The 22,186-nt window shown below is 49.2% G+C and overlaps 1 protein-coding gene across 1 annotated transcript; it reads right to left on the minus strand.

Moving 5' to 3' along the window:
- CCDC167 (coiled-coil domain containing 167) lies at nucleotides 1-16,788 on the minus strand. The gene is made up of 4 exons (XM_058733784.1): nucleotides 16,668-16,788; nucleotides 2,245-2,339; nucleotides 2,012-2,064; nucleotides 1-370 (listed from the first exon to the last, which is right to left on the minus strand). The coding sequence occupies exons 1-4, from the start codon at nucleotides 16,707-16,709 to the stop codon at nucleotides 267-269; spliced, it is 294 nt and encodes a 97-aa protein (XP_058589767.1). The 5' UTR covers nucleotides 16,710-16,788; the 3' UTR covers nucleotides 1-266.
- Nucleotides 16,789-22,186: the final 5,398 nt, after the last annotated feature.

Genomic DNA, 22,186 nt, shown 5'->3' on the forward strand with positions numbered 1-22,186 from the left:
TTTACTCAGCAGACAGAAGCAGCCTGGCTGTTCTTTATTGCCTCTCCCTTGGGCTGAGAGGGGAATCAGCACAAAGTCCTTCTGGAGACCCAGGCCCCACAGCAGGACCAGGAGTGAAGAGGGGCTGGGCTGGCAGCCCTGATCCAGTGTCGGGGTCGGGGAGAAATACGCCTGTACCTTGGTTGTCTTGAGGCTTGAAGGGCCTGCTTGGTTGTGACCAGGGGGCCAAGGAGGAACCCCGTGCTGACTCTGGAGAAGTCTCAGGCTCACATGGTCCAGTAGGTGTAGATGAGGGTCAGGAGAATAAAGATGGCCACAGAGAGCAGCATGTTCTTCTGGTTCTCCTGCCGAAGCAACTTTAACTCCTTCTCTGGGAGGAAACAGGAGTGGACAGGTAGTTTGGGCCCATATGCTACTCTCCTCTGTCTGCTTCTCTCACAAATGGGCACATACATTGCTCTGAGGGGCAGACGTGTTCCTTCCCAGCTTCTCCACTTCCTTATCTATAAAAATGACTGTCCTTGATCTGCCCAGATTCTCACAACCTTTTGGCTACAGATCCTGGCCCAAAGGAATCCCACCACGCAATGCTGCTCAGCCGTTTCTCTTCAAACGCAGTGAAAGTTGAGGATGGAGTGTGTGAGGGGGTTATCAAAAAGGCCACACCTGAAAGCCAAGCCAGGTGTTGTTGGCATGGCATCACCAGGTGAGTCCTTTGGGCTGGGGGTGGGGGCTACGTGGTGCTCATCCTTTCAGGTGTTCTCATCTGGCCAACTAGAGACTCGGGGTAGCTGGGACTTTTGGGGCCTGACGCTGGAGCCAGTACAGGGTGGGGCCACACCATCAGGGCTTCCAGTCCTGCCCCCTGCTGGACACCCAGCTAAGCAGGAACCAGGGACAGTAAGAGAAAGCAGTTTGTACCCACAAGGTGGTTGGGCTCGCCTCTAGAGGAGGCCAGTCCTATGGCCACACTGAATCCATTCATCTCCTCGTGTGACATGCAGGTGGGTGGTACTGAGGTATCGTACCTCTCAGGGAAATGGGGTTGATGCTGCGGCTGTAAGAACTGCTAGGCTTAAGGGGCACCTGGGTAGTTCACTTAAGTGTCTGACTTCGGCTCAGGTCATGATTTCACAGTTTGTGAGTTCAAGCTCTGCATCTTGCGCTGTTAGCGCAGAGCCGGCTTCAGATCCTCTGTCTTCCTTTCTCTGACCTTCCCCGGCTCACACTCTCTCAAAAATATTAAAAAAAAAATTGCTGGGCTTGAGGCAAAATGGATATCCCACTCCTACTTGCATAAAAGAGTGGGTATGTACCTGTAAATCAGCGCTGGGCAGGCCAGACTGACATTGGGGCCCACGCAGGGGTGTGTATGTGCTTACAGTGTTGATTCAAACTGGTCCCTCTGGGAGGTTCCCTGTCACCTGGACTGTTCTGGGGCTGATTCTTGGCCAGGTCTGGTCTCTCGGGGAGGACAGAACAGAGAAGTCTGATGAGCCTCTGTAGACCATGTTCCTCTGAGGTTGGCTGGGGCAGGGTGGGGGTAGGGGTGGTACCAGCCACCTTCCCGCTCTGCACCCTACCTGGTTCTACCTGGCTCTGCCCCCAGTGCCCAGAAGGTGGCAGCATTGCTCCACCCACAGTAGCCCTTCCTGCTGCCCAAGTGGGAGGTTCATCCTGGGATGGAATGGAGGGGAAGGGGGTGGGGGTGGGGGGTCGGAGAACAGATGTCCTAAGTCTGGGTGGATATGAGAGTCCTTCTGAACCTGACTACAGCCATTCCCCTTCATCCCACAGAGGAAGAAGAGGCCCGTAGGCCCCTCCATCTCCCCTGGAACAAAGAAACAAACCTGCTCTCCTTCCAGGCTGCTGGGCCTACAGTGGGTTCCTACAGCCTCGGTGGAGGAGCAGGGGGGATGGCTCCCTCCCAAAGAACCCTCTCGATCCCCATCACCCGGTGGGCTCCCTGGGCCTGGAGGATGGGGCTGGTAAAGGAAGGGAACTTTCTTACCATAGTTAGAGGCTTTGTTCATCAGGCTGTTTTTCTCCTTCTCCAGAGACTTCCTGTAAGGGGAGAAGGAGTATTATGGCTCAAGCCCTTTTCCTTCCCATCTGAGGGGCAGCTGGCACACCGGGGCAGGATGGACAAGGAGCCCAAATCTCCAGCGGCAAGGAGTAGGGCAAATGGAAGCTCAGGGCCAGGTCCCCAGGATGAGAATGAGGGGCCAAGGGCAGATGCCTTACCTGGCCTCTGGGCTCAGCTCCGTCCCACAGAGCCTGGAGTTTACAGCTTCCAGGTCTTTCCGACACTGTGACAGCTTCTCCTCCAGCCCATCGATCTGAAACACACAGCACATGGGCAGATAGAGATGGGTGACCGAGCCTTTCAACTTTCAAAACAGTTGGGGTCCTCGGATGGGGAGGAAGGGGCCTCTAGGAGTCTTCCTGGACGGCACCCCGTCCCCCCAGCATCTTTGTTTTGCCGTCCTCTACCTCCACACAGTGCAGCCTGAGCCCCACTGCAGACAGCTATGGGTGTGGTGCGGTTCCCACAGTTGCCCTGCTTCTCTGGGCCAGGCATGGGTGGGGGGCCGTCGGGAGCAATCTCCCTGTCTTCCCAGGACGCATGCCGGCCAGGCTGACAGCAGAAGTGACCTGAGACAGTCCTGGTCTAGGAGGGAACAAGGCACTGCTATGGGAGGCCCTGCCTTTCCCCAGCACTCCACACACATGAGGGATGGGGATTAGACATATAGGGGCCCAGAAGCAGAGGTATTTCTTGCGTTGACACACTTAAGGTAGTTTTAAGTTGTAAGTATATATATATATATATTTTCCCATGAGAATCAATAAAAATCACGGACTATAAAAAAACACAGCTCAAAAACTTGTTTCTGACTTGGTTCTTGTGCAAAAACATTGCCTATCATCAAGGTAGCTGTCGCTTGTGGGGCAAAGTAGCTAAGCTCCTCAAAGGCTGGCTGACAAAGGTATCAGTTTCCCCCCCCCCCCTTTTTTTTTTTAATTTATTATAGTTTCAGAATCATGTTCTTGGGGAAATAATGTGAGTTATAGGAAAATGTTTTCTAAAATACTGGACTGGATCGTTCAAGCCTGATTCCTGGTATCATGTATGTGGCTTTGAAAGTTCATCTCTGTCCATCTGTCTCCAGGTGTCTAATCTGCCACCTCTCTGGGCCCAGGTCTGTTCCTGTACCTCTGCCCTGCTGGAGGCAGCCTAGATCTCGGTCGGTGGGAAGATTCAGAGGGCCCAGTGTCCCTCAGTGGCAGGTGACTGAATAGTGCCTGGGGTCCCATGATGCTCAATTTTCCATCACATCCCTGGAGAGGGATAGCAAATATGACCTCTATATGGGAGGCTGGGATCCCCAAAGGGAAGGACTTTTTCGAGGAGTCAGACTGGAGCACCCCTCTCCTTAACTGGTCTCAGCCAGTTCTCTATCCAGTTCCTCCCGGAGAGGCCCCTGCAGAGACAGTGATCAGTGATTACAAGTGCAGATCCCAGAGTCCCAGGCAGGTGTTCTGAGGCCTGTGTTAGGAGAGATGCACTTGAAGCCTTCTGCCCCTCTCCCTGGCCAGCACCCATCCCAGCCACTTCTGGGTCAGCCACTTTGCCTTGTCCCAACGCCTAGCTCTAGACATACCATCTATTCCCTTCCCTACAGCCTCAGCCACCTGCCAACTGCAGCTCCAGAGGCAAGGCCCTGTGGGAGGGAGCAATTGAAGAGCCCTGAGTTGATTGCCTGGTTAATTGTGTCATTTCTCTGCTAATGGGCACCAAAGGAAGGACTGTCCTGGGGAACAGCCCCAGCCACGAGCTGGGGCCTGTGCCTTGGGAGGCCGAAGGCTGTCCTGGAACCTGCACTACAGGGAAATAAGCACTGGGCAGTCAGGCTCGGAACAGCAAGAGCGTGACGTGATGGTCAGTGGAGCTGAACGAGAACCGCAGGTGGTGTGGGCCACCACGCAGCCCCCTTTTCCAGCAGCACCCTCAACACACACAGCCCAGCTCCTGGGGCCCTGAGACTTGCTGTTTCCATCCCATGGTGTGCAAACCACAATCAGGGCACCAAATTCCACGCTAGGTCCCAAAGCTTAGTTCTTGAAGTGCTACCCCCTCCACAGGCCTTCTCTGCTGCCCTTGACTGGAGCAGTATCACTTCCTTCCCTTGTCTCTCCTAAGGCTGACTGCACATGATGTCATCCCAGCTAAACCTCACCTTCCTATACTCTGGGAACCCCTAGGGCAGATGTTGTAAACTTGTACCCCAGGGATCAAGTCTAGCCCAGACTGGCCCATTCCACTTGCAAATGTGACTGCCCGGCTCCTAAGGATACCTGACTTTGTAGCTCCTATCCTAGAATGGCAGCCGTCTGTCTCCCCTTTGTGATCACCACAAAGCCTGTCCTGCTGCAGTCTTTGTGTTTGTAGCCACGGAGGAAGGACTGCAGTTGAACGTGGATGGGGCTGAGGGGCTACAGATAGATCTAGGCCTCATGTAGAAACTAGAGCCTGAAATCCTCCCTTAGAGCTCACTCCTGCGTCAGATGTCTTCCTGCCACTCCTTGGGCCAAGTCCTGGTTCAAATGTCCCCAGGCAGGCTCGGTATTTCCACGCCTAAACATCTCTGGAAGGCTACCGGGTGCCCAAACAAGTGGTAATTGGCCCAGAACAAGACCGGGAACTCACGCTAAGCAAAATCGTTAAATTGAGGTTGGCAAACCACAAGTGGCCAAGCCAATCTGCTGTCGTGCTCTGGGCAGGGCGTGTGGAGCTGGCAGTAGGAGGCCTTTATCTGAACAAGCCCAATTTATCTGCAGTTCCACTGAATATCCCCACTTTCATTTACCACTTTTTAATGAGGCTTAAACGGACGAACACAAATCAAGGTTTTAGGGACTCAAGTTCTAACCTCCCTCAATGAATATTTATGTCCTGCTGACAGCTCTCTCTGATTCCCTTCTAAATAGCAAGTTCCCCCTTTTTTTTTTATAACCCAGCTGCTTGATGTGGGCCAAGTGAGGGGAGGCTGAGACTGTCAGGAAGCTCTTCAGTAGGCCACAAACCTGTCCTCAGTAGGTGACTCTGCTGGCAACCACCCTGCAGCATTTGCTGAAGCAGGAGGCAGCTTTCAAGCAGCTTAATAATAGGTGCAAAGATCCAGGGTGACCTGGCTGCAGAGAAGGCAGGGAGGGAAGGTCAGGACGCAGCTTTTAGTTATGACTGGGGTCAGGAGTGGTGGCTACAGAGTGGGACTGACTCAAGATGGGCCCAGAAGTGGGGGAGAGGACCTAGAAAGTGGGCCTTAAAGGAAGCCTCTCATTGGGTTTTCAGTCAACTCACAATGACACTCTCAAGGTGGATTATTCACCTTGCAGATTCCCCAGTGCAAATCTATAATCCTTGGTTAGCTTTCTCTGCTGCCAGGCTAAAGGCAATAGAGGACAATACAGCCGGGACAAGAGAGAGGACAACAGGGTTAGGACCAGAATAAAGAGATGAATGTCAAGCAGATTCTAGAAACACAGGGTCAGAGCTGGACAAGCAGTTGGGAGTCCAAGTGCCCAGAAACCTGAAATTGTGGTTCCTGAAAAGTGTGGTAGTAAGGAGTGTGGGCTGTGATCAGGTGCCTCAGCTGACTGCTCACTTGCCCTCTAAAGGACTTCCTTAATTCTGCACCTATTATTCATGTGCAAAACAAAGTTAATGTTTCATATTTCAAAAAAAGCTGTTGTCAGAATAAGAGGCAATACATGTAAGGTGCTTAGAATAGTGCCTAAAAGTTAAAGAAGTGTGTGCTATCACTATTAGCAGAGAATGGCTTTCACTGGATCTTCGGAGAACAAAAAGGAAAGTGAGTTAATGGGAGGTGAGAGTAAGAGGAGGAGACAGAAGTGGGTGGGGTGTGTGATGGAGAGGAATCTCCACTCCTCACTGGCTGGCAGCAGTGGGAAGGGGAGACCCTCTAGCTGGGATATGGCCATCCTCTGGGTCTGTGGTGGGGTTCGGTGGGGGAGGGGGGGCCTGCAGCACAGACCATCAAAACAGCACTGCCTCTAAAGGCTGGCCCACCACGCTGGCTTAGGACACAGCATGCTGGGAACCTCATGTTCCTGTCTGAGGATGAAGCCGGAAGCGTGGGGCTCTGGAGCCAGCACCAGCCTGCTGAGGCTGGGCCCAAGGATGAGGCCAGAGCAGTGCCTAAGGGCAGAACAGATTCAGGTGTGGTGTGGGCACAGATGGGCCTCTGAGGAGACATGAAATGGCAGGCGGACCCTGGCAGTTGGAGACCGTGTTTGGCCACACCATGGGCCTGGCACCCAGTTAAGCCGAGAGCAGGAATGTGAAGCCCCGGGACTAAGAAAGGGACCGTCAAAGAGACTGGACTGACTCAAATAGGAAGAGAAGGTTACACTCTGGAGGCCATAGTGTCTCCTAGGACTCCTGCCCAATGGACGATACAGGGTCAACTGGCAAGAAGAGCACGGCTGGCCCGAGGCAAGCTCAGGTACTGGGGCTTTTCTGGAGCTAAAGGGGACAACATTGCTGGCTGTGACTGTCACAGGCAAAGTGGTAACAGCCAGGGGGGACTCAGACAAGGCACTCATTTAGACACAGTGTGGGAGCACAGAGTGGATACTGATGTAAAATTACATTAAAAAATACAAAGGGGCGCCTGGGTGGCTGAGGTGGTTAAGTGTCTGACTCCTGATTTCAGCTCAGATCATGTATGAGCTCACAATTCGTGAGACTGAACCCCGTGTGGGGCTCTGTGCTGGGCGAGGCGCCTGCCTGGAATTTTCTCTCTCTGCCCTTCTCCTCGCATGTGTGTTCCCTCTCAAAATAAACATTTAAAAAATGCATTACGTTTATATTCAGAAGACCAAGTGTCCATTTTCATACAGGGAAAAAGAATATTGTAAGTCTTTGAGATGACGGTCAGCCAGTGAAGCACAGATATAAAGGCACACCAGAAGTCAGAAAGGTGGCGGTGTGAGCTATCATTAGCTGTGACCTCTGGCACTTCACGCAGAGTTGAGGACCTGGAAGGTGTGAAAACCTGTGTGCAGTAGTTCAGTGGACAGAGAAGTAGGTGGGGAGTGTGCAGGGTGTCCTGGTAGCAAAGTCTGTTCTTATCCCCGAGACGAGACCATGGGCACTATGGGTCTGAGCCCAGGCAGGAAGATGCAGGGGAGGAGGGAAAAAGAAGTATGTAAGGTAGGGAGGCAGAAGGATACAGGAAGGAGTTGAAGGTCCCAGAGGTGGTCCTGGAACCAGGGTCCAGGAAGGGTGTACTTGAACAAGAAAGCCCACAAGTGATTCCATCGCCATCAGGATGAGAACCGCTGTCTTTCTGATGCCCCAAACATGGATTGGGGCATCAGAGCCCAGAGCCTGGGGGGCGGCTTCGAGAGCGGGCGGAGGAGCAGGCTCAGTGAGAAGTTTAGGACCAGGGATTCTCCACAGAGCAGGGGATGTTTCCTGCACAACAAGGTGAAGATCTGAAGTCAGCCCAGCAGTCAAGGTCAGCAGAGACCAAGTGGGGCCACTGATCCTGTTGGCAGGTGCCAAGGGAAGAAAGGGCTTCTTCGTTTCCAGTCCTTGGGGGGCAGAGTTCCTGCAGCCTCTTCCTCAAGTGCCCTTCAGATGCGGCTGAGTGCCGTGTGCTCTGTGTGCCGCCCTGGCAGTTCAGGAGCCCTGAGCCAGCTAAGAAAAGCCCCTCTGCCACCTGACTTGGGGAATAACACCTTATTCTCAGAGCTTTCGGGAAGTCTCCCTGGGGTCCTATAACGCCATAAAACCACTGTGTTAAGAGAAACTGTAAAATTCGTCTGAAATCCCGTGAGGCACTTTTTTCAGGAGTGTGGAGCCTCCTGGAATCGAAACCCTGAATAAAGCCTCTTTGGGGACGGTGAACCCGGGTGCCAGCTCACGCATGGGTAACTGCCCAGCACGCTGGTCGGGTCAGGCCCCGCAGGGGTGGGGGAGCAGCCCCAGGTCTGGCTGCTGCTGGGCCCTGTGCACAGCTCATATTCTGCTGACAAGCTTGAGCCACAGGCTGCCGCTTCCCTGCTGCAGGTATTCCTACTGAAGGTGGCTGAATGGTGCTCCCATGAGCATCTTGATGGCCTGGGAGGTGACTCCCTGCCTACCCCAAACCACCGTCTAGGGCCAGGCTTTCTTCTGGGAAAGGGCAGAAAGCACCCTCAGGGCTTAGCTCTGGGTTACAATGCAGATCACTCTACTTTCCGGTTTGGGAAGTTATTTCTGGTTTTCCCAGTCTTGCTCTCAAGAGCTTCTGGCCAGTGACTGACAGAAATTGCCAGAATAGGTTAACCTCCGAAGTCAGACAGTGGTCACGGGGCATATCCCACACCTGCCTGGCCAGGTACTTGCTAATAGAGAGCATGGTGTCAGGGTATGAGATGGCACAGCAGGAGTCAAAGCAGCTTCTGGAAGCCAAAAGTCCATGCAAAACTAAATCACACTACCAGTACAGCCAACACTTCTATAGCATGAGCTATATTCCAGGTTGTTCTGAGCACTTCACTCACGGAATGCTTACGATAACCCTATGAGGCGGTCCCCCCTGTCTGCTGGGAACACGCTCCAAGGCCCCCAGTGGATGCCTGAAACCACAGATACTACTGAACCCTATATATATACATATATGGTGTTTTTTCCTATCCGCACATACCTATGATAAAGTTTAATTTATAAACTAGGCACAGTAAGAGATTAACAATAATAGTAAAACTATAATAAAAGTTATGTGAATGGAGTCTCTTTCTCAAAATATCTTACTGTATGTACTGTATTCACCTTTCCTGTGATATGAGATGACAAAATGCCTACGTGATGAGAATGATATGAAGTGAATGACGCAGGCTTTGCAAGGGAGCATTGACCTGCCTGCCACCTTTTGACAATATGTCAGGGGGAGGATCATCTGCTTCCAGACCGAGTTGGCCGCAGGTAACTGACATCACGGATAAGGGGGATCTCCTGTATTCACCTTTTGCAGATGAGGAAACTAAGGTCATGGAAATGAAGCCATTTGTCCAGGGCTACCCATAGGGGAACTGGGCAGTCGGAGTCTGTGCTGTTAGCTGCCCCCCCCCAACCCCCAATGAAGACAGCAGAGAGCTACCAGCCCGAAGCCACTCAGCTCCTGGGCGTAACCTCCGCTCCTTGTACCCCAGGCTAGGCAGTCTGAGATGGCTTCGTATATGCTACCGATGTCGGCATCAGCTCTGCAAGGAAGGGACTGTCCCTGTTGTAGAGGGGAGCAAACTCCCGGTGGGGAGATTTTAAGGTCATGTAACTGGGAAGTGGCAGAATTGGGGATCTGAATCTGAGTTTTTCTGCTTCAGAGCTTATGCTCCTTCCAATACTGCAAGCTCTTTCTCCAAAATCCCTCATGAAAACATTCATGACAAAGAAGGGTTCTGGGGAACAAAGTCATCCCACATCCCAGTCGAAGCCAATCTAAGCTTGTTGATCTGGCTTCAACAGATTCTCTACTCTGAATAATCTTGTATGAGGGCTTTGCTTGGTCTCTGTCCACGGAACAGATACTCTCGGTGAGGGAAGAACCTGACTGCAATCTGCTTGGAGACAGTAAGACAGGAGCAGAGCGCCTGTCCTCATGTTAAAGGCAATTACCCCCGCCCCCACCTTCCAGCTTCTTCAACATCCCTGGCACCCTCCCCCAGATTGCCTAAACTGCCACAGCACCCTCCAAAATTCACACAAAAAGACCCAGTTTCGAGAAGGAAAAGGTGGTCTAGTTGGCCCTGACAAGTCCTTCTTTCCCCAGTGGGGGGCAAGGCCTTTCTTTTCACTTGCCAATTTACAGCCCTGAAGAGGGTGTCAGTGGCTTCACCTCCAGCCCCAGTGGCCCGGGAACTGGATTTCTGGAATCATTTTCACACATCAGGGAGGCCCTGGGACATTTATTATAATGGGTAAAGAGGCCAGAACACCTGCACAGATGGTCTCTGGCAAGAGCACTGGGGCTTTCCATCTGAGGCCGTCAGACCACACAGCCAAGTCACATGGGGGTCACGGGCCTCGATTTTCTGGGTGACCAGCCTCAAACCCCAAATGGCCGGTTACCCTGACACCGCTTAAGGGGTGTTTTTCTGTGGAGGTGGCTCAGAAAACAAAAACCTCACCCATGGCTCCCCAAATCATCAGAAGTTTCTCTCCCAGGCTGAGCAGATGAAGACAGTAAACCCTCCGAGTTTTTAATCAACAAACAACTTCCAGGAAAAGCAGACAGCCAAAGGGCTTGTCGTTTCTCTGGAGAATCGCCCCCCACCCTGGGTCAGGATCACGAGGGGCCCTGCCGAAGCACACGGCAGCTCTGAGATGCCGCGAGACCTTCTGGCGTGCCGAGCAGCTCTGCGAGGAGAGCCACGTCAGTCCCGGCCTGAGGCCTTCAGCTGTCCCCAGGCCAGAACGCTGTTTGGGGTTTGTTTTCCCTTCTTTCCCCCAATATATGTTTTTTGATAAATTAGCAAAAGCTTCTTCATCGCTGAAAGGCTCAAAGCACTGTTCAAGAACTGGCATCCACCCCATGCCTTATGAATTCATTAATTAAGATGCTGGCAAACAGCCACTCCACACATGCTGACATCCAGCCGTGTTAGGTAATGAGGTTTTAGTCTCCTGACCCCCGTCAAGTGGAACGGAGCCAGACACGGGCTGCCGAGAGAAATCACCTGCCCAAAGGCAACCTGTCGCTTGCGCCTGGCAGCAGGTGAGGCTCATTTAATGGTCAGTGGCCCTTGAACAGTCTCCGCACGCCATGAGCCTCTCTCCCGGCCCCTGGATGGGAGGCATCCAGCTGCCTGCCCCACCGTGGCCTCCTAACCTCTGACCAGTGAACCACTCAATGGGGCCCAGACGTCAGGGGCGTGGGTTCAAGTGCTTCCTCCAGCCACTCAAGCCAATTCAGTAAATATATATTGATGATCCACTAAGCTGCTGCTTCCCCTTGTCTCAGAAAACCGGTAGGTTCCCCTTAGCCTTGTACACAGCCTATCCCAGTACTGTGTCTTCACCTTTGTGCCGCAGGAGGTAATGAAGGGAGCGTGACCGCAGACAGGTTGACCTGCGCGCAGGACTAGGGCAATTGGAGGCTCCTCACCCCTCCCCTGACCTTGGAATGTACGTTCTGCCCACTGTTCCCACAGTGGGAGCTGTTCTAAGGACATAGCCTTGAGAGACCAATGTGTTGTGGAGACCATCTGGACAGCATACATGACTGAACCCAGTTAAGGCCTCTATACAAACTTAAGATTTGGCAGGCGGGTGTGGAGGTCTACTCACCACCCAAGACAAGCCTCATATGTGAATTCCCTTGCTTATTAATTTTTTTAATGTTTTTATTTATTTTTGAGAGACAGAAAGAGAGAGAGAGAGAGAGAGAGAGAGAGAGCGTGAGCAGGGGTGGGGCAGAGAGGGAGACACAGAATCCGAAGCAGGCTCCAGGCTCTGAGCTGTCAGCACAGGGCTCAAACTCATGGACTGCGAGATCACCCAAATCGGGTGCTCAACCCACTAAACCACCCAGGCGCCCCTGTTCCCTTGCTTATTAAACCTGCCACCTACCAGTCTGGAGTGGCCTGCCCTTTCTTGGGTCTCTCTCTGCCCTCCAGGTCAGGGGGCTGTTTGCAAACCAACAACTTGGTGCTTCTGCCCCTCTATGCCTGCTGGGAGTTTACAGCAGTGGCTTATCATCGAACAAATAATTACAATGTCAAGGTTCTTTCCTCCTGGTGCTCATCCTGCGTAGGCCATTTTCTCCCCTCAATTTACCAACTCTCCTTACTCCTCAGTGATCCTGACCTCTTTTTCTGGTAAGGATTCCAGTGAATTCTAATGACTCCCATTAACTTTTCTTCCCTATAGCAGATACTATTAGTTGGCCAACCCAACACTGATTCCCAAACCCCTCTTCCTCTGCCCACCTCCATTACAGAGGTTAGAAAAGCTCAACAGGTGCTTTCCCAGACTCACTGCACCTAGGAGTGATCATGATCCAGTTCTGGCCAATGAGATGTTCCAGAAGTCAGCTGGAAGACTCCTGGGACAGCTTATGCGTTGCTGATAAAAGGGACAGTGTTGTAGTTCCTTTATCCTTCTTCCTGACTTAAAAGTTGGATATGATGACTGGAGCTGTGGCAGCTACCTTGTGACTATGAGGAAATAGCTAAGAGAATGCAGAAATACCAGCCTTGACTTAGCTGAGCTTTTGAACCAATAAATGCCAGGGGACATTTACCTCCAAATTTGTTAGAGAGAAAAAAGTATATTCCTATTTACTTAGGCCATATAGGTCAGTTTCCTGTACCTTGTAGCAAAAAGTTTCCAAACTGACAGATTTTTGTACTGGGGACCAGATCTAAGCCAGTTATCTCCCTTAAGATGTCAGCTAGGACACCACACATCTCTTAAGACCCACTGGATGGGGCACCTGGGTGGCTCAGTCGGTTAAGCGGCCAACTTCGGCTCAGGTCATGATCTCACGGTCCGTGAGTTTGAGCCCCGCGTTGGGCTCTGTGCTGACAGCTCAGAGCCTGGAGCCTGTTTCAGATTCTGTGTCTCCCTCTCTCTGACCCTCCCCCGTTCATGCTCTGTTTCTCTCTGTCTCAAAAATAAATAAACGTTAAAAAAAATTAAAAAAAAAAAAAAAAAAAGACCCACTGGCTGTTGAAACATCTAAAGACACCAACCTGAATGGACGGTGTAGCTACAAAAGAAAAGTACAGTGACCAACAGCTCATTACTGTCAGACATTAAAAAAAAACAGAAACAGGTTTTGTATCAGACAAAATCCTATCAGTTTAGACTGAAACACCACCTATCCTTCCTTCCACACATTAAAATCAATCTCATCTGAATGCTCTCTCATTATGCAGAATTAACTCTCAGAAGCTAAAACTCATAGCCAGTCTTTTCCAACTCTGAGATCTTGGAAAGCAGCAAATGGGTTGGACAAAAAGACCTTAAGAAGAGATACAAGCAGAGGCGGCTAGGAGGTGTCTTGGTTGTCCTGGGAGGTAACTGCCTGGTACAGCCCAGTACAGCTGGCCCAAGCCAGTCTTCGGGTGAGAACCACCAAGCAGGCAGTGGTAATTGGTTCATTACAACAAGTGGAGACTGTTTGCAGGTGCTGAGATCACTCACTTGTGGGGGTTTTACTGCACTCGTCAGATTAACAAACATTTTGATTAAATCACCACTTCACTGGCTCTGAGCACATGACTTTTAATAAGAGGACAATATCCCCTGCTACTGAATATCAGTGCACATTCAAAACTCAGATCTGCTGGGGGCAACAGAGGAACAGGTCGGGAGACAGCCAGATGCCAAGCTTTTCCTAAGGTGCGCAGTTATAGATCTCGAATCTTAGAATATCCAAGCAAAAAGTAACCTTAGAGAACAAGATCACATATGTAAATCAGTATCGACAAGATTAAAAAAAAAAAAAAAAGGCGAACGTGACCAGTAAAGACACCAGGAGAGCATATGCCCACCAAATTTGAAACATTTTAGAAACCTGTGTCAGCCAAACAAAAACATCTGTGATCCGTATTGGGATCACGGTCAATGAATTTCTAATCTCCGGTTAAGTTTAAGGCCTTCATGCCACAGAAAAGGAAACTAAAGTCCAAATGTGGGGCCTCAGCCATGATGGAAGGTTGCAAAAGAACTACAAAGGCTACTCGTAAGAGCGCTGTTTGTTGATTATCCACCCTGAGCCAGGCGTGAGCTAGGCATTTCACACATTATGGTCTCATGTGAGCCTCGAAACCACACTTGAGGCAAACTGCAATCTGCAATAGAGACTGCAGGCTGTTCACTAAACACACTAGGCCCTTCTTCCACAGTGATGGGGCTGTAGCTGGGCATGCGGCCTCCTGGCCAATGAATGCATTTCCCAGTGCCCCCTTACAGTTAGGTGAGCTCTGGAGTCTTAGCTCGCATCTTTGCCAACCGAAAGTGGGCGCTCTGGGCCCACGACTCTTAAGACAGTGATGTTTATGCTTCCTCTGCTCTCTTTCCCTGCCAGTGGACACATCAATGGGATGTGACTTAGTTTCATTCATGAGGTGAAATTAAGGCACTGAAGAAGGGCAGAGTCACAAGATGAGAGGAAATGGCAGAACCACTACTGCCCTGGTACTCTAGACCAGGGATTGGTAAACTGTTGGCCTGGGGGCCAAATACAGTCCCTGCCTTTTTTCATAAATAAAGTTTTATTGGAACACAGCCACACCCATTAATTCACATATTGTCTATGGCTGCTTTTGTGCTAAGACAGCCTGTCTAAGCATGGTTGATGCTCCTTATTCATGGTAGTTATGTTCTATTACAGTTACTGCCAACAATGAATTAGCAAATACTGAACCAGGTTAGATTCCTGTGAGCCTCTGGTCACAACAGTTTTATCAACTGATCAATACAAAACCTTGGTTTTTGTGTTTCTGTTTAGAGACCTTATTTAATATATATTATTGATTCATTAACATCGAACTCAGAGCCAACAGCACTATAACTCATCTCTGAACAAAGCTTATCTAACATATATTTTCTCTGGAAGGCAAATACAGCCTTCTTGTGCTTTAGGAAAACTAGATAGCACTTGGGTACTACACGTGAGGGCCATTTTAAACAACAAAATCACCAACAAAAAGCACAGAGACACAAAGAACATGGCACTACACAGACCACAAAAAAGACACATGTTTACAGCATAAGATGAAACACGAAGGCAGAACACTGCTTTGTTCGACCTTAGCTGGGCCTCAGGTGACTCCAATTTTTCACCGGTTTGTGTAGGAATTACTGCAACAGCATCGCAAGTACTGATCTGGGGGTTACGAATACATTTTAGCAAGAAGGCAAATTCACAAATACAGAATCCGTGAATAATTAGGATCAACTATAGTTGCAGCAGAGACATATGGCCCACAAAGCCTAGAAATGTACTATCTGGCCATTTATAGACAACATCTGCCAATCCCTGCTCTGTCCTATTAGAAAAAAATAAACTTTCTGAAGCCACTGAATTTTTGAATTTGTTACAGCAGCCTACTATGTCCTAATGCAGGTTATAAAGTCTATGCTCTTCCCACCACACACTGCTACCTCATTTTTCCAATCATATTTTCTTCTGGAGGGAGGTTCACATTTCCATCAACCTTTTTTTTCGTGCCACGTAGGCTAGTATTTCTCAAGAGGTGGTATAAAAAACCTTCTGCATCGGCATGGGTGTGTGTAGCTGGTTAAAAATGGAGCTTCCTGGGGGTGCCTGGCTGGTTCAGCTGGTAAAGCATTTGGCTTTCAATCTCTGGTTCATGAGTTCAAGCCCCCATTGGGCATGGAGCCTACTTAAGAAAAAAAAAAAGCAGATTCTTTGTTGAAAATACACACCCAAGTCCTACTGAATTACTCGGGGTAGAAGACAATTCAACTCTCCATTTTTTTTTTTATTTTTTTTTTTAATGTTTATTTATTTTTGAGACAGGGAGAGACAGCATGAACGGGGGAGGGTCAGAGAGAGAGGGAGACACAGAATCTGAAACAGGCTCCAGGCTCTGAGCTGTCAGCACAGAGCCTGACGCGGGGCTTGAACTCACAGACCATGAGATCATGACCTGAGCCAAAGTCGGATGCTTAACCGACTGAGCCACCCAGGTGCCCCACAACTCTCCATTTTTACCAGGCTCGACAAATTATTCTTAATACATTCTAAAGTCTAAGAACTACTTACTGGTAGTAAGTTCAGGAAGACTATTTATTACCCTGTATCTATCTCTCTTGCACTGGGACAGTAATCTAGGGAACTGTAACCCAGAAGAAACAAGATGCATTAGAGGGCAAATCACCTGTGCTGATTCTCAGCTCCTCCACTGCTTCGACCTGGCCTCAATCTGCAACCTCAGTTTCCCCACCTGTAAAAATCTCACAGGCCCATAGCGAGGACTGAGAACGCAAATGAAGTCAGTTGCTCAATATGCCTCAATCTTCTTTCCCTTCCATATGCAGTCAATTATTTTTAAGCTCTTTGGGAACTTCATCATTCCACAATTCTCTACAAAATCCCACAGATCGCCAAAGTAATTTTCAAGCTACAAGCTTCAGCACCCCAGAGGGAAAACTTCCTATCTCAGGAGATATTTAAGCCATTTAGTAATATAGTAAACGGTATGGGCCCCCTCACTTCTGCGGGGGTTCCCTCATCCACAGGCATGCTTTTGGGGTCCCCCTCACCTCCCAGTGCCCGCCCCTTTTACGTCCTCTTCAGTTACACGTTTTCACTACGGCCTCCTTATTTCCGTGTCCCGCCCTCTTTGGGGCTTTCCCTTCACCCCCACGTCTCTTTCCCCCTGGAGGTCCCCTCACTTCTGGTGCCCCCTCGGACTTTCCAACTTGCCTTTCCCTCAGCCCGCCCCTCATCCCCGGGCACCCCCTCGGACTCTCTATGGCCCCTCACGTCCCTCGCCCGAACCCGCGTCACCCTCACTTTCTCCCCTCACCCCTCCTCCAACCTGCAGCCGGGCCGACCCACTTCCCCGCCGCGGGGAGAAGGCAACGAACGACCCGGCCCACCCCCCATTTCTCCCCTCACCTCTAGAGCGACGCCCAGATTCTCCCGCTTCTTTTTGGTCATGTTACTCGCAGGGATCCCCCAGTCATTATTGGACGCACCCACTGGCGGCACCACGCATGAGCAAAAATCGTGCTTCTCCCTCATTGGCCGTGGCGGCGGCGGGGGGCGTGGGGCTGCTGGAGGTCACCATCTTATTGAGGGGCGTGGCCAGCTTGGGGCGGCCATGTTTATGAGGGGCAACCTCTAATTTGAGGTCTCAGGCTAGGGGCGTGGAGAGGATGGCTAGATTGGCCCGTGAGGAGCAATGGCCCACCCTCTAGGGATGGAGTTGCTCCTTTTCTTTCTAGTTCAAAACCATTTCGCATCTTTTTTCACCGCATTCCATTCTATTTCATTTTATTCTGTTTTTTTTTTTTTTTTTTTTTTTTTTTTTTTTTGAGAGAGAGAGAGAAAAAGAGAGAGAATCCCAAGCAGCCTCCACACTCAGGCAGAACCCAACGCAGGGCTTGATCCCACGACCCTGGGATCATGACCTGAGCTGAAAAAGAGTTGGATGCTCAACTCACTGAGCACCCAGACACCCGTATTTCATTTTTAAAAAGAGCTGGTGGGAGGTGACTGGGTGGCTTGGTTGGTTAAGCTTCCGACTCTTGATCTCAGCTCAGGTCTTGATCTCAGAGTCGTGAGTTCAAGCCCACATTGGGCTCCATGCTGGGCATGAAGTCTACTTAAAAATAAATAAGTAGGGGCGCCTGGGTGGCTCAGTCGGTTAAGTGTCCAACTTCAGCTCAGGTCATGATCTCACAGTCTGTGAGTTCGAGCCCCGCGTCGGGCTCTGTGCTGACAGCTCAGAGCCTGGAGCCTGCTGTGGATTCTGTGTCTCCCTCTCTCTCTGCCCCTCCCCTGCTCATTCTCTGTCTCAAAAAAAAAAAAAAAAAAAGTAAAAAAAAGTAAATGTTAAAAAAATTTAAAAAAAAATTAAATAAGTAAATAAACAAAAAAATTAAATAAGTAAATAAACAAACAAACAAAATAAAAAATAAAGTTGGTGGTAGGAAACCTTTTAAGTTTCTTTCATGGCCCATTAATGGATATTGAACTGCAATTTCAAAAATAGTCATAAACATTTTCCCATGTCTTTCAAATCATCATTTGTGATAGCTGTATATATTGCCAGGTAAGTATATCCCATTCTTGTATCAGACATTCTTCTATTAGACATTACTTCCAAATAATGCCAAAGCAAACATCTTTGTGTACATAGCTTTTTATGATAAATTCACACAAGTGGAATTTTGGGTCGAAGAGGATGATGCCAGAATCAAAGCTCCTTACTTTCTGACTAGTTATCTCTCCACTGGAACCTGTGTTTGTGTGTGTGAGTGATAACCCCAACTCAATGTCTGGGGGGGGGAAAGGAAAAATGTTTTCAGATCTGTGTTCTCTTCTTGATAGAGTCATTGAGTGATGGAGCTGGAAGGGACCTGAGATATCATCTCTCCTGGCTGCCTGACTGAGGCCCACAGAGGGAAAGTATAGTAAATCCTGTCTGAACAGGAGGCAGGCTGTTGAGCAGTTGTTTAGAGCAGTTGTCAACACCCAGCACAGGAAAAACTTACTCAAGAACATTGTCCATCAACTGTCAATCAACAGCATTTATTGTCAGAACACTCTTCACAGTATTGGTTCCAATCCCAGAAAAACCAGACTCTGTCTTCCCAATTATCACAGGCACAGGCACAGGGGAGGTGAGAAGAGGGGGGAAAAACACTGTGTTCTTTTAGAAGTGGTTCCTTCTGCATTTGTTTGCACCAAGAAAAAGCCACAGAGATCTAAGTGGGCTTCAGTCCCTTGTCTCTGTCCCCAATTCCCCTGTGAAATGCTGGGCAAGCTATCATCCTTCTCCTGGAGGAGCCTCAGATTTTCCACACCAAACCTTGCCCCATGGTTCTGATGATGGGACAAATACTTGAAATGGGGCTGGAATCAGAGTGTGAGTTGGGGTGTAAGGGAAGTGAGGGAGACTGCCCCGAACTCCAATCCCAGCTCTGCCACTTAGCAGTGGTGTGATTTGGGACGAGACACTTAAGTTCCCTAAGCCATGTTTTCTACGTCTGGCAAAATGAGCTTGTGGAGCCGGGCTTGTAGGGTCGTTGTGAGAATTCTGAAGTGGTTGGTGCTGTGCTTTGTGAATGACCAGGAGAGATGCCTCTGGGGCCAGCTTTCCAGTATAGGTTTCACTTAGTAACTTCTGCCATTGGTATTTTTTGGCATTGTTTTGGTATTGGTTGCAATCAGCTTTGACACTGTTGTAAAGCATCTGTTGTAAGGAGTTTGGGGCAAATACTTGGGTTGTTTCCTGCTGTCAAGGATGAGTGGTTCACTGCAAAAGGCAGCCCCCAACATGCACAAGGGTCTCTCTGTGATGCTCTCTCCACCTCTCTACTTGTCTTTCCTGCTGAGACCATCAGTCATGGGTTTCACGTGTCCAGACATATAGTCAGTGTGATCCCCGTGGTGCTGGGGAGGCTGAAAAGCCCCAGGTAAGCCCCCGACGTCCTTTCGTCCCCCTGGTACATATAAAGACCAGCTTTGATTCCCATGGGAGCTGTCTGCCAAGCCTATTGCAGCTTGGCCTGGCTTTGTGCTGGAAATTCTGCCCACACACAGATGGATTACTGTGGGCCAGTTGTCTGTCCATCTTTGTTCTCCAGAGGGCTGTGGTTCTGAACTATTTATGAGTTTTAGAGCGAAGTGTTTAAGGGAAATAGAGCACTGCATTGGCAGACAGGAGAACTGGTTCATTCCTGGCAAGGCCAGGTTCTCACTGCATGGCCTTGGGCAGGTAAAGCCTCCTCTTTGGTTTTCAATTTCCTCATCTGTGAAATGGGCATGGGGCGGGGGACTAGATAGCTTAGACACCTTAAGATTCTGTTTTAATGACCTTGTGATATGTCAAGTGCCTAGACATAAGGTGCCCTCCTTGACCGTAAAGGAGACATATAAAATAAGAACCAATCATTAACCTCAAGATATCTTCGATCTAGTTAGAGAGACAGACTGACAACATGAAATAGTGAACGCCAGACATCATATAATTAAATGCCAGCTGTCTGGCATTAATGCATTAGAGCTCAGAAAAAAAAGAGAATGCTGTGGGCTTTGTCTAGGCTGTGGGTCCCAGGATGGACAAGGTTAAGTTAGGTGACGATGGAAGAGAGGACAGTGCAGGTGGGACCCCAAGGGCCTTCCCATGCCTACAGGGTCACCCTTTCAACTTTGCACAAAAGCGCTGTGTAGGCTAGCCACAGCCCTGGCTTATTTGTCACGGAGACCCTTGGGTCGATTCTTCTATCCCTTGTTCCATCCTGGGCTTGCCTGACCCGTGGGGCCCATACCTGGACCCCAACCCTCCTCTCCGCGCCCCCACTGCCTCGAGGGCACCTTCTCAGAGCAGGAGTGGGGGAGAGTGGAATCCTTCACTGTCAGAAGCATTTCAGGCAGGAAATGAAGAATTTCGTAGGTGGTTAAAAATACAGTGGAGGCTGATTTATGTTTGAATTTTGTTCCAGGACAGCAGATTACAGCCCAAGTTCTGAGGCAAAGGCAGCGGTGTCTTTATGGCCTGCTTGGATCAGTTTTATGTCTTGGTGATTTTTATTCGTTTCGGCTAAGCCAAGGTGCTCGAACTTTTCTGTCCTGTACTTCACTGGGGAACCGATGTAGCACTCCTTGCGCCCAATCTCATTTTACCATAAACAGAAAGCAAAAGAGACGAAAGGGATGTTTTGCTCGCTATTTAATTGGCATCTGCTTTTTAGCTAAATTGAATCAAATCATAAATGATGAGTCTCCATGAGACCCTGAAGTAGATGTCACGTGACACCGCAAAAACAAAAGGACAGGGATCTAAATATTATTGAATATGCATATCCTTAATGTCTTGATATCCACAATATCCTCTTGATCAGATGCTAGGGCCAAGATAAGCTGTGTGACCTTTCCCGGCATGTTGTTAGGTTTTTGCCTTGATGGCTACTGTCTCTTTTGTAATTGATCACGCTTCCCACATTTTGGTTCATGAGGAAGCTCAGATGTGAACTTGTTCAGGGATTTTGAGCATAGGTTTCAAAGGACTAGTGTTTTCCCTGGCTTTATTTTATTTTTCTACCCTTGTTTTCCCTTTGCTCTCTCACTCTATTTTTATCTCACTCTATTGTGTGCATCTTGGTAAACTACCTCAAATCCTGTTTTGGAACACAAAGAACATAAATAAATCAATAAATACATCCTGTGTTTGTAAATATGGCACTTTGTTCTTTCTAAAGCAATTTTCGCATCCATTAGCTCTGTGGATCCTCACACGCCCCCGTAAGGAAAGTTAGGTAGACACTCAATCAGCCCCATTTTGCAGGCAAGGAAGCTGAGGTGCATCCATGAATGCAGTAACTTGCAGAAAAGCACAGACTCACCCTCTATATATCTAGACCACTGAACACCTTTAGAGAAAAAGACAGGAATATGAAACTAACAGCCCATTAAGTAACTTTCTATTAGAAGATGTCGACTGAGAAGGAGAAAGACTCCAACCAAGGTTGGAGTCGCCAGTTGGAGAGGACACAAACTGGGGTGACCGCTGGCTTCGGAAATCTCCTCCCTCCTCAGAGTCCATCTCTGTGTGGCCATCTCTATTGGCCCCTCCTTTCTGATAATAGACCCACTCCCACTGCTCATATGGGTGGCATGTGACTCAAGTTGGGCAGCCAATCATAGAACTACATGCCCCTGACCATAGTGATTGGTTCAGATCAATCGCATGACCTGAGCTGGGCCAATGGAGTTCTTCACTGAGATTTTTAATCTCTAGCTGGGAAATGAAATTCCACCTCAGCTCTGCTTGTAGAGCTGTTGGGATGTGATCCTGGAACGGCTGGGAGCTATACTCTTCTTGAGAAGAAGCAGCTCATGTGAAATGTGAGAGAAGGCCGGCAGCATGCAGAAAACAGCAGCTATGACAGACAGAGGGTGCCCAGCAGCTGTTTGGAGCTCATGTTCCTCACCCTTGCCCCTCCCAGGATGGAGGCCAAGAAATCTCCTTTTTTGAGTAAGCTAGTTTGAGCTAAGTTTCTTTCACTTACAGCCTAGAGATTTCTCAATTCATATGATATTTAGACTTTTTTTTTTTCTTTTCTAAGGGAGTATACTCTGAAGTTCTGTTTCTCTGGGGTCCAAATTTTGGTTTCCTGGATCCCATGTCAGGAACCTCAATGTTTAGCTTCACCAAGGGGGCTTAGGCTCTGGGCAACAATAATAGTAATTACCACCACCTTGTCATGCACCTGTCTATAGCTGGGCCATCGACAAAGGCCGTAGAGCTTAGTGGTTCAGAGTGGCTCCGAACATGGCTTTGTTGCTCATCAACTGTGTGAACTTGGGCAAGTCATTTAACGTCTGAGCCTCAGTTTCCTCATCTATAAAAAAATGAGGATAATAATAGTAGATACCTCATAAAATTCATGTGAGGATTATATGAAATC

Source organism: Neofelis nebulosa, chromosome 6 (genome assembly GCF_028018385.1).
Source record: "Neofelis nebulosa isolate mNeoNeb1 chromosome 6, mNeoNeb1.pri, whole genome shotgun sequence".
NCBI classification, from domain to species: domain Eukaryota; kingdom Metazoa; phylum Chordata; class Mammalia; order Carnivora; family Felidae; genus Neofelis; species Neofelis nebulosa.